Raw genomic sequence first — 12,214 nt, forward strand, 5'->3', positions numbered from 1 at the left:
TGCGACAAAATGTCCTCAAATTAAATTAAGCCACGAAATGGATCGAAGCGAACGAAATGGATTAATCATGGAGTTTGGGGCTTTAAAAATAAACCCTAAAACCATATAAACAGCGAAAATCGACAAATTATCCCCAAATTTAAACCAAAACGATTTTTGGATAAACCCACACGTATATTGGAAAACCGCAATTAAACCACGAAATGGAGCGAAATGGATTAATTTGTGGAATTTTAGGCTTTAGGGGTAAACCTAGTCTCAGGGCTCATCCCTGAAGCCCAGAGCTCCACAATTGATCCACTTCGCTCCACTTCGTGGCTCAATTGCGGCTTTGCAATGTACCTGTGGGTCCATCCAAAAAACGCTTTGGTTTAGGTCTGAGGACAACTTGTCGATTTTCGCCGTTTATAGCGGTATTTTTGGCCGTTTTGCGACCGATACTCCCTTATTATTCCACAACCACGCAAAATATCGAAAAAAGAAAACATCGTTGAAAATAGGAATTGGTAGGCCTTTTTTATTAATTTAAAATTTTTTGCACCCGGTACGCCAATTAAAAGCTGGATATAGCCCGCCCTTAATCCGTTTATGGCGGTACTGTTTTTTCGATTTTTTTTCGATTTTCGATTTTTTTTAATATTATTTTTAATTTTTGACCAAATTTTAAATATTTTGCACGTGGAGGGTCGTATATATGTATATATCGTTATAAGAAATTTTAGTGCTTATATCGGATTATATAAACAGTTAAATAAGCGGATAGGCAAAATATATACTTTTTTATATATAATTTACAATCGAAATTCGTTTATATTTTTACCAGTTTTAACGATAATGAAACCAAAACCTCAGAGATTCGATTACGTATATAGACAGACGTCCAAATCCAGTCCTGCCTATAATATCGGTTTCGAAAATTGTTTAATAAAAGAAAATCCTAAATGTGTATTTTATAAATTTTTTTGCTTTATATAATTATTTTTATATTTTTTTTGTTTCGCAGCCAAATCTGGTAGATTTTGCACGTGGGGGGTGGCATATATATACTTAATATAACATTACACTTTTGTACGCTTATTCAATTATTTTAGCGGTTCAATATGCGGATAGGTAAAGTGTATCCAATTTTATATATATTTTGCAATCGAAATGTTTTTATATTTTTACCAATTTTAACATTAATAAAACCAAAGTTTGTAGAAGTGGAGTGTGTATACAAATAAACGTCAGCGTGAAACCCAATTTACAATACCGGCCCTTTTTATTTTTTTATAATAAAAAATGCTAAATTTGTGTTATTTTTACATTTTTTGCTTTATTTAATTAAATACAATTTTTAAAAAAAAAGCTTGACTAAAATTTATTAAAAAACTTATAAAGGAATATATTAATTAAAAATATCTTTATTTTACCAATATTTGCGTAAATTATTTAATTTCTTAACAAATTGTTAATTTATATAAAAATATCAATAAAACTTTTATTTCAATCGATAATTGCATGCACTTTGCAGTATTAGGTCTACAAAGGTATAAAAACTGTAAACTAGATTAAAATAATTATTGCATACCATTATTTAAAACCGAAATTAAATATAATAAGAAATTACAAATTTTATTAATATTTTAATATCTTTCCAAATACAGTAGCTATAAAGACGCGGCCGGCATTCAAATACTCAGCAAACTCCAATAAACCCAACGCAAGTTAGTATATATTTTTATAATTTTTATTTATTTTTTTATACGAATATTTAATTGCATACTATGGGTACACTATTTTCTTTTGCCATTATAATGCGAATACATTGCATTTACCCGCTACAAACGGCAAAATACCACAAATTATCCTTATATTAATAAAATAATCATAAGCGATATCGTAATATTAAATATATTATTAACAATACCGTTATAAACGGCGAAATGCGACAAATTATCGTTGGTGGTACCGCCATAAACGGTAGTCTCAGGGCTCATCCCTGAAGCCCAGAGCTCCACAATTGAGCGTGGCTCAATTGCGGCTTTGCAATATACCTGTGGGTCCATCCAAAGAACGCTCTGGTTCAAGTCTGAGGACAATTTGTCGATTTTCGCCGTTTATAGCGGTATTTTTGGCCTTTTTACGACCGACACTCCCTTATTATTCCACAACCACGCAAAATATCGAAAAAAAAAATATCGTTGAAAATAGGAATTGTTAGGCCTTTTTCATAAATCCAAAACTTTTTGCACCCGGTACGCCAATTAAAAGTTGGATATAACCCGCCCTTAATCCGTTTATGGCGGTACTGTTTTTTGGATTTTTTTTCGATTTTCGATTTGTTTTAATATTATTTTTAATTTTTGACCAAATTTTATATTTTTTGCACGTGGAAGGTCGTATATATGTATATATCGCTATAAAAATTTTGGTGCTTTTATCGGATTATATAAACAGTTAAATAAGCGGATAGGCAAAATATATTCTTTTTTATATATAATTTACAATCGAAATTCGTTTATATTTTTACCAGTTTTAACGATAATGAAACCAAAACTTCAAAAATTCGATTACGTATATAAACAAACGTCCAAATCCAATCGTACTTACAATATCGGCTTTGAAAACTGTTTAATAAAAACAAATGGTAAATGTGTATTTTATAAATCTTTTTGCTTTATTTAATTAATTTTATATTATTCCTGTTTTGCAGCAGAATTTTCTGGTTTTTGCACGTGGGGGGTGGCATATATATACTTAATATAATATCACATTTTTGTACGTATACCTAATTATATAGGCCCTTAAATATGCGGATAGGTAAGGTATATCCAATTTTATATATATTTTACCATCGAAATGCTTTTACATTTGTACCAATTTTAACATTAATAAAACCAAAATTTGAAAAAATGGATTATATATATAAATAAACGTTAACGTAAAACCCGATTTGCAATACCGGCCCTTCTTATGTTTTTATATAAAAAAATGCTAAATTTGTGTTTTTTTTATATTTTTTGCTTTATTTAATTGAATAAAATTAATAAAAAAAGAACTTATATAAAATTTACTAGCAAATTGATTAAAGAATATATAAAGTGAAAATATTTTCATTTTACCAATATTTGCGCAAATTATTTAATTTCTTAACAAATTGTTAATTTATATAAAAATATTAATAAAACTGTTGTTTTAATCGATAATTGCATACACTTTGCAATATCAGGTTTACTAAGGTATAAAAGCTGTAAACTAAATTAAAATAATTATTGCATACCATTATTTAAAATAAAAATTAAATATAATAAAAAATTACAGATTTTATTTAATATTTTAATATCTTTCCAAATACAGTAGCTATAAAAACGCGGCCGGCATACAAATATTTAGCAAACTCCAATAAATCTAACGCAAATTACTATATATTTTTATATTTTTCATTTACTTTTTTATACGAATATTTAATTGCATATTATGGGTATACTATTTTCTTTTACTATTATAATGCGAATATATTGCATTTACCCGCTATAAAAAGCAAAATACCACAAATTATCCTTATATTAATAAAATAATTATAAGCGATATCGTAATATTAAATATATTATTAAAAATACCGTTATAAACGGCGAAATGCGACAAATTATCGTTGGTGGTACCGCCATAAACGGCGAAATGCGACAAGATGTCCTCAGACTAGAACGAGCGCGATCTTTTCGGCCAATGTAATTGGTCGAAAAGCCATGTGGCTAAAAAGTACATGGAGCGCTCGGTCCCCATTGCGGAGCAGGGGGGTTTAGTCTGAGCACTGAGACTAGGGTAAACCTTGAAATTATCGAAAAACCATATGGCTGAAAGGTATATGGGGCGCTCGGTCCCCATTACGAAACAGGGGCGTCTAGTTTAAACACTGAAATTAGCCTGAGCGCGGGTGAATTTTGCCTGAACGGCCTGAACAAAAACGGGGCGAATCACGTGGCAAATGTCAGGGATGCAGTGGTCCAGATTCGGCGCAGATAACAGGACAATATCTGCGCCGAATCTCGACACGCAAAATTTCCTTTTTTGGATGCGCCCCTGAATCTGCCCTGAGCTGCACTGAGCCGCCCTAAACTGGCCTAAGTCTACCCTGAATTGCACTTAATCGCACCAAGCCGCATTAAATGGGCCTGAATTTGAAGTAAAACTATATTAAACTGCACTAAACCGCACTAAACTGTTATTATCCGAGTTAAGTTTATTAACCCTATACCACATTTTGTGGTAATTTATTTCCGGAATTCCTAAACATTTCTTTTAACGTATAATAATATAAAGCAACAAGATTGAAACGAAAAAGCACATTACTGGGTTGAAACCGTTACATTTTATTATTATTCTTTATTTACATTTGCGATATGCTTTAAATCGTGATTACGTGATTTTAACCGTAAATCTTTTAGTTTTAATTTTGTATCAACCTAAATAATAACAAAATACGTCGCTAATTAAAGAGTTTAATTTATCGCCCCGGCCGGTTTTTAGCAATATATTATGAAATTCTTTTTAAATTGTTTTTATTTCTTATAGGGTAAGCCAACGGCCTTGCGACCGTTAAATATCCTTATTGGTGATAGTACAATTCTATTAATCCACGCAATGGCTCAGTACCAACCAATATGCAAAAAATACTCCAACTTTCACAGTTGACTAGCGGCAGATTCTTCAAAGGTACAAATCTTGGGCCAGTTGTTAAATAATCTGCCAGTGTTTCCGCAATTGTAAAGTATCGTTTGTATTTTCACGGCTTACTCTAGAATCTCGAACAGTAAAAAAAAACCAAAAAAAAACCAAAAAAAAACCAAAGATATACCCATAAACCTCCCCTCAATTGAAGAAAAGCCAACTAAATAAACAAAGCCTAAACAATTAAATGTGCAGCTAGGAAACTATCCCCCTATCTTTGCCCGAGTGGGCGCCGTAGGTGTCTTTGCATGACTCTTGGTTTTCTTACTTGTAAAGCGGAAATCTGTCCGTAACGCTAATTTTCAAAGGTCGATAGCTTTAAGTCAGTGGTTAAAAAGTCTTTATCTGCTGTAACATCCGCCGTTTGGGCACACCTTGTCTCGCCGTCGTGCCTGTCCTGATTCTTTTTGCTTTTGATGGCCTCACCTTCTCGGTACAGCCGTTCTGCTTCCACTTGTTGCTCTACTCCTCTTCTCGGTGATTGTGTTTCGTGCTCGTCGTCGGAACTAAGGGCATACTCGCCAAACTGAGAGGGGGGCCTGCTTTTCCACAATGTTATTGGTGGTAATTAAGCCCCTCGGGACGGTGTATTTGAATAACTTTCAAAAATAAAAAAAAGCTGCAAGGTTTGATTTATTTGTTGTTCTGAAATCTTTGGGGCGTTCAACGGTGATGAAACGGTTAATATTGGCGGGTGCCGCAACTTACCAGCATCTTCAGCTGCAGCACTGCCAGCACTTCCGACAAGCGGTGCCGGGGCCGCGTAGGCGACACCAGTTAATGCGGCAAGAATAATCGGAAATCTAACCCAGTTCATACCTTTTTTTGGGCCGACCCGGCCGTTGCTTTGGGATCAACTAGCTCCAGGAGGTGAGCGTCGATCATTGCCATCTTGTTCTCGCATGACAGAACAGACAGATCTTGTGATTCGTCTGCAAATGGTCTAGTAGTGTAGCTGGTAGCCAGTTGATGACTTGAATCAGGGGTGGTTTATTTCTCAGTTATATTAGTGCCGGCAAATATAAAACGATTGTGAAAACCAAGAACAGCCACTGCTACTTGAGCAAGCCCTGAAGAATGCCAATCAACGCATAAAAGCGGGTCGTCTATTAGATATATCATATAATTACTCATTACGGCCCAAGCAAGAAGCAAGGCGCCTGCTGTCGCGCGGGTAGCCATTACTTTGTAGCGGTCTGATGGCCCTCGCTGCTCCCACCCTCGTCTATCTCGTGGATGACCCAGTCGATCTGCGAGTCCTTCCTCCCGCCCGCCTCGGACAGGCCGTAGTCCAGGCTTCCGTGGAACCCGTCGCCGCTGGCGCCTCTGGTGTGCGAGCTGATGGCGTCGAGCTCCAGATGGTCGTCGGCCTGCGCTGCGGCCAGCATGTCCCCGGAGCCAAAGTGGGCGTGGGACGACGACGACGCCGTCAGGCCGAGGCTGCTCCGGTTCCTGTTGTGGCGACTGCTGCTGCCGTGGCCGCCCGTGGCGACGTCGGTGTTGCACCGGGCGTCTTTGGAGTAGCCCGCGTTGGATGGCCTGCCGTACTTGCTGGCCTTGATGCTCGTGATGCTCGTCAGGCCTTTGAAGATGGGCCGGGCCAAGGGCCCCAGGGTTGGCAGACAGCCGGATATGATGCCGCTGCTGATCTCGATTATGTTCCAGGCGATGCCGTCTCCGAGTGTGTCTGTTTGAAGGGATTTGGAAGGGGGTGTTGTTAGCTTCAAGTCTATGTGTGTAATGGTTTTTTTTTTTTCTTTTCTTGTTTTTGCCAAAAAAAAAAAAAATACTTGCATGAATTATCATCATTGTTATAGCCCAAAAAGATGATGAAGCGGTAGATGCTCGTAAACACAACGTACGACCCGAGCAGGAAGATGATGGTCAGAAACACCCTCTGGGTCCTGTTCATGTTGAGCCTCCAGACCTGGGGCAGCGGCAGCAGCAGGATGCAAATGTCCAGCAGGATGACGGGCACGCTGACGCACAGCTGCGTCAGGAACAGGTCGATGCAGCCGCCTTGCAGCCACGGCTTCCACAGCTTCTCCTGCGGCAGGCACTGGAAGATGGCGCAGAAGATGCACGCGACGTTCCAGGCCGTCGAGATGCCGCCAAAGACAAAGGCCCACTTGCGAACGCTCGCGACGGGGAAGATGCGGATGAAGAGGAACAGCAGCGAGATCTTGAACATGTTGACGCCCGTAAAGTAGAGGATCTCTGCCCCGATGAGCGCCTTGTTCATTGCGGCCAGCTGGTCGTAGGTTAGAGATCCCGTGTGTAAACCGACGCCGATGTTGATGACTAGTTGGAACGAAGTGATTTTTTTTTTTTTTTTTTGTTTTCATTTGCGCGTCAGTCCTGAAACTTTTGCAGAGAGAGAGCGAGAGAGAGTGAGAGATAAAAGAATATCTTACGGCAGATGTTGATGGCCATGTTACCAAACAGCACCAACAAACAAACCACAGTCAGCCAGTCATCCACCATGATGGCTGCCCCTTGCTTCCTCCGGGCGAGGAAACGCATGGCGACGACAACCGTCGCAAAGACGGTGAAGCCTATCGTCAAGCCCAACGACCGCTGCCTGGTGTCTTCCGAGAGGTTCTGTGTGGCTGCGACATTCCTCAAGTGCTGCATGTACTCCTCTCTGGCCAGGGCCTCATCGTATCTGCGGAAAAGACCAGGCATAGTTCGGCTTTTGAACAAGTTCGCAAGACCCAGCGTTGGACGGTAGTTTGATTCACGAGGTCCCTGGCCTGATACCTCTTTGGTCAACAAGAGTCGGAACTTTTTTTTTTTTTTTTTTCTGTTCCCCCCCAGAGACTTGTTCAGAAATGCGATAGAGCTAGGCGGCTGAGATGGCCCAGACGAGGTCGACAATGGCACCGGAAAATGTCGAGAAATCTAAACGGCTGCCCCGCGGTCTGACTTCTCAAAACCTTCCATGCCAGTGGCGAAAGGGGGGTTGGTCGTCCTTGATATCATGCAAAGTCAACCCCAGACGTGAGCCACCCAGCGTTGCTTTTTTTTTGCTTTTTCAATGGCTGTAATTTGGTGGTATTATGTCGCCTTCAAGGGTATGGGAGTATGCTACCTAGGGATGGTGTTCCAGCTGCCTAGGGGTTTTTCTTTCGCAGACCTTGGGCTCCGTATCCCGGCAATGCAGACCATGATCAGGCGTAGGAAATTTGCAGCGCTCCGTGGGCGTTTCAGAGCTGAAAAAGCTCGGGTTTGCTTTTTTGCTTGTTCAGGGGTCCTTTGCCGAACCAGTGGCAGGAGCCGAGATTGCTTCTTTTTTTTCCCAGAGTTTGCCTCCCTTCTTTGCTCGTGTGGTGGGTGAAAAAAAAAACAAGTCAGTAATACGGATGAGAGATGATTTGATTAACCGTCGATTCTTTTCCACAACCTAGTGCCGGTCATCGTCGTAAAAGAGTGGCATCTGCCAAGCGAATTTCCAGGAAAGCAAACAGGTGTTATGTCCAACGAGGGACACCCGAGGATGGTCATGGCTATAAAACAAGGTTTCCCATCTTCACGCCGGGTGGATTTACGTTTTTTTTTTTTTTTCTCTGTCTGCCCTAGCTAATTACTGCAACATGCCTTACCTTAGCCCTCGTCGTTTGCAAGTCTAGACCCGACTGCCCCTGCATGCTGCGCGCCTCCTCCGCTGGGCAAAAAGAAGAAAAAGAAAAATCGCCATCAGCTAAGGACCTTTGGGCTATTCATAGCCGGGGCCGATTGATTACCTCGTTGAATCGAAATTATTCCTTACCCCATTAACAAGGAAACCAAAGACAGAGAAAACAAAAAAAAAAAAGTTCCAAAGCAATCCCTTCAAAAAAAACAAAAGAAGAAAAAAAAAAAGCCATGTCGAAGGGTACAACAGTTGTCATCATCCCAGGCGCTTGGCAGAAGCGAGTGGCGTGGGACCGCTTCATCCGGGAGCTAGAGGCGGCCGGCTTCAAAGCCATTTTTGTGTCCCTCCCCACGGTTGGCGGCACGGAGCTGCCGCTCAAAAGCCTCGAAGACGATGTTGCCGCCGTCCGCGACGTGCTAGGGCGCCTGGCAGAAGAGGACCAAGATGCGCTGCTGGTCTGCCACAGCGCTGGGGGTTTGGTCGCGAGCAGTGCCGTCGAGGGCGTGGGGAATGTGGCTGGAGTCGTTTACGTCACCGCCTTCATGGTGCCCAGGGGTAGCTCGCTGCTGGACATGCTACGCGGAAGGCCTTTTGATTGGATGGAGGTGATGGTGAGTGCTTGGTTTTTCTTTTCTAATATCTCTCGACGGTTAAGCTGCTGATTGGCTGACACATCATCATTGGGCCATTGGCCGTGTTTAAAAAAACAAAAAAAAAAACCCCTTGTTTAGGATGATCGCGTGCTGGTGAACCCCGTGCTATTGCCGCAGGTGGCTTTCAACGATCTGGACGGCCCGACGCAGGAGCAGAGCTGCAACGACATGACACACACCTCCATAAAGTTGTTCTCCAGCCCGGCCAGCTACGAACCTTGGTCGAACGGTGTCAGGTGTGGATACGTCTTTTGCTCCCAGGACAACGCTGTGCCGCTGCCGCTCCAGGAACGAATGGCTTCGCAGCTTGGTCCCGATGCGATTACTGCCATGGTCAACTCTGGACATTGTCCATTCATCGGAGTTCCCCAAGAGCTGGTTGGGGCGATTGTAAGCGTCTATGCCCGCTTCGTCTAGTCTAGGCTCCCGAAAGGTATTTCACGGCGACGAGGCAAGGCATGCCAATTATGGCAGATACAAACGAGGTTGTTGCTCGTATAGGACAATATCAACGCAACTCAGGATTTTCTTCCATTTTGGGGCCATTTAGAGTTTGCTTGGTGACTTCTTTGACATGCCCATCCAAGGTAATTTCATATAATCTAGAATTACTTGTAACATTTTTTTCCGTATTACTATGATACAATCTCTAGGGAAATCGCTTAAAACAATCATCGCTCCAAGTTCAGCTTGCGGAAAGCAAAAGAACAAAAGGAAAAAAAAAAAAAAAAAAAAGAAAAAAAAAACGGGTCATTAAAACAATCATTTCATCCCTCTAGCCCAGGCGGTACGACACGTCGGAGCGGAAGTAGCGGCTTATGTCGTTGTCGGTGCCGCAGTTGCTGCAGGTGTGCATGACCCTGGGCACAAAGTGCGACGAGTTGGAGTCGCTGCTCTGCTGCTGGGGCCCGCCGCCGACGCCGTGGCCAAAGCTGCCGTTCTGGGGCGAGTTGCGCGTGCTGGCGCTCCGGCCGTACATGACGTTGCCGTTGCCGTCGGTCGTGTTGTTCGTGGCGGCACCGCCCACGCCGCCGTTTCTGTTGTAGCCCTCGTGGCTGCCGCGGCTGTTGCGGTGGTTGTACAGGCCCGCGTCGCGCAGATCCTCTTCGTGGTGGCGGTCCGCCAGCGAGGCGTGGTGCGGCTTGCTGCCGCCCATGCCGCCGGTCACGGGGCTGTAGCCGTTGTCGCGGGCGCGCAGGCGGTCGTCGTGGTGCTCGCCCAGGACCGGCTCGTTGGGGTGCGCCAGGCCGACGTTGTGCAGGTCGGACCGGCGGCCCGCGGTGCCGTTGATGTCGTTGCTGCCGCCGTGGGTGGTGAGGTTGGTGCCGTGAACGTCCCGGCCGGTTCCGTTCCCGGTCATGCTGGAGCCGTTGCCGAGCATGCTGGAACCGTTACCGAGCATGCTGGAGTTGTTGCCAGTCGTGCTGGAGCCGTAGTTGTTGGTTGCGCGGTGGTCAACGTCCGAGTCCACGCGGGGGTCGGCCTTGTTGAGCATGTTGGAGTTGTGGGGACCCTGGTTGGTAGATCCCAAACCCTGCGTGCCGGTGGTGCCATCGAGCATACCACCGCGAGAGTTGGAGCCGTAGCCGGTAGTGTTGGAGCCGTTGCCGGTCATGCTGGAGCCGTTACCGAGCATGCTGGAGCCGTAACCAGTAGTGTTGGAGCCGTAGTTGTTGGTCGCGCGGTGGTCAACGTCCGAGTCCACGCGGGGGTCGGCCTTGTTCAGCATGTTGGAGTTGTGGGGACCCTGGTTGGTAGAACCCAGACCCTGAGTGCTGGTGGTCCCGTCGAGGAGCATGGACCCGCCGCGCGGGTTGTAGTTGTTGCCGGCGGTGCCATTGTATGCCCCGTTGGCAGCACGGTGGTCCAGATCAGAGTCGACGCGCGGGTCGGCCTTGTTCATCATGTTGCTGGAGTGGGGGCCTGCGTTGCTCGAGCGGGCGTTGTCGTGGACCATGCCGTCGCGAGTGTTGCTGTTCAGGCCGGAGCCGTACGCTCCATTCTCTGCAGAGTTCAGATCACGGTCGACCTGGTTCGCAGGGCGGTGTGGCAGGTCACGTTCGTAGCCGCTCTGCTTGATGTTGCCCCAGTAGGGGTCGTTCTTCTTGGTGGACGAGGTGTGGTTGTCGATGTTGCCGATGCCGCCCTCGCGGCTGACAGGGCGCTGGTAGTCACCGCCCGTCAGGTTGTTGGTGTGGACATCCTTGCTGCGTCCCGGGCCGTCTGCAAAGTCAACTCCGGAATCCGTCTTGGTGTGGTGTCCGCCCTTCTTGAGGGTAGACGGGTGTGTGTTGACATCGTTGGTCTTGGTTGTTGAGTTCAAGCCGTTGCTGGTTGTGCTTGGCTTGGCGGTTGTGCTCGGGTTGGTGGCGGTGTTGTTGGTGCCATCCGAGGGGTATGAGCCAGGGAGACGACCATCTTCGTAGGAAGAAGCCGATCCGCTGCGGGAGTGACCGTCGCCGTGCAGAGCACTCTTGATCTTGGTTCCGAGACCCATGTTGATTATTTCTTTTGGTTCAAGTTAAGGTAAAAAAGTTGGGGAGGTGTGAGTAGTAGAGATGAAGCTGAAGCTGAAGCTGAAGCTGAAGCTGAAGCTGAAGCAAGTAATGTCGCTAAGCAAATAGGTATCTTGTTATTGTTGTTGTTGAGTTTGGTTGTGCATGTCGAAAAAGGCAAAATCAAACTCTGCCGAGCAACAACTGCTGCCACTTATATGTTCGGTCGCCATCACATTGAGCCTGTAAAAATCAACAAGTCGGTGACATCACAATCCCCCGAGCCAGGATGGATTGATTAGGCCCCAGAATTTCTCATGCTGCTCCCAGGCGTGGGCCAGCAAAGTTGGACATTGTGCACATCACGCAAGCTGCTGCTTCCCGAGTTCCGAGCGACATCTCACCTCCAGTTCAGAAAATCAAAGGATCGCCACTACCATTGCCCGCCGCTTTCCATGTTTTGCTCCTCGTCGAGATGATGGGCAATGGCATTATGGCGATTCGTTGCGTCACCAAGTGACGTTAAATGTGGACCGAACTGGATCCCCAAGTTGCTTGGGGACTGGGGGGTTTTTGGGTCGAGAATCTTGGACAGGCCTTGGCTGACTTGCTGTTGCTCCACTTTCCCGTCATCATCATGATTAAACTGCACCCGCGCAAGCCACGAATAGATGCCATGATGCTTTCTCGAGTTTTTTTTTTTTTTTTTTTTTTTTTTTTTC

The 12,214-nt window shown here is 44.5% G+C and overlaps 3 protein-coding genes across 3 annotated transcripts; 1 reads left to right on the forward strand and 2 right to left on the reverse strand.

Annotated features, from left to right (window-relative positions):
• Positions 1 to 5,891: 5,891 nt before the first annotated feature.
• On the reverse strand, positions 5,892 to 7,395 carry PpBr36_07942 (uncharacterized protein; the record flags this gene model as incomplete). The annotated part of the gene is made up of 3 exons (XM_029895075.1): positions 5,892 to 6,431; positions 6,566 to 7,011; positions 7,125 to 7,395. 3 exons carry the CDS (start codon positions 7,393 to 7,395, stop codon positions 5,892 to 5,894), a joined length of 1,257 nt encoding a protein of 418 aa, XP_029748566.1.
• Positions 7,396 to 8,574: 1,179 nt separating this feature from the next.
• Positions 8,575 to 9,414, forward strand: PpBr36_07943 (uncharacterized protein; the record flags this gene model as incomplete). Its single annotated transcript, XM_029895076.1, has 2 exons — positions 8,575 to 8,955; positions 9,076 to 9,414. 2 exons carry the CDS (start codon positions 8,575 to 8,577, stop codon positions 9,412 to 9,414), a joined length of 720 nt encoding a protein of 239 aa, XP_029748567.1.
• A 358-nt stretch (positions 9,415 to 9,772) lies between these two features.
• Positions 9,773 to 11,494, reverse strand: PpBr36_07944 (uncharacterized protein; the record flags this gene model as incomplete). The annotated part of the gene is made up of 1 exon (XM_029895077.1): positions 9,773 to 11,494. One exon carries the CDS (start codon positions 11,492 to 11,494, stop codon positions 9,773 to 9,775), a length of 1,722 nt encoding a protein of 573 aa, XP_029748572.1.
• Between the last annotated feature and the right edge of the window lie 720 nt (positions 11,495 to 12,214).

The sequence above is a fragment of the Pyricularia pennisetigena genome, chromosome 1 (genome assembly GCF_004337985.1).
Source record: "Pyricularia pennisetigena strain Br36 chromosome 1, whole genome shotgun sequence".
Classification (NCBI taxonomy): Eukaryota; Fungi; Ascomycota; class Sordariomycetes; order Magnaporthales; family Pyriculariaceae; genus Pyricularia; species Pyricularia pennisetigena.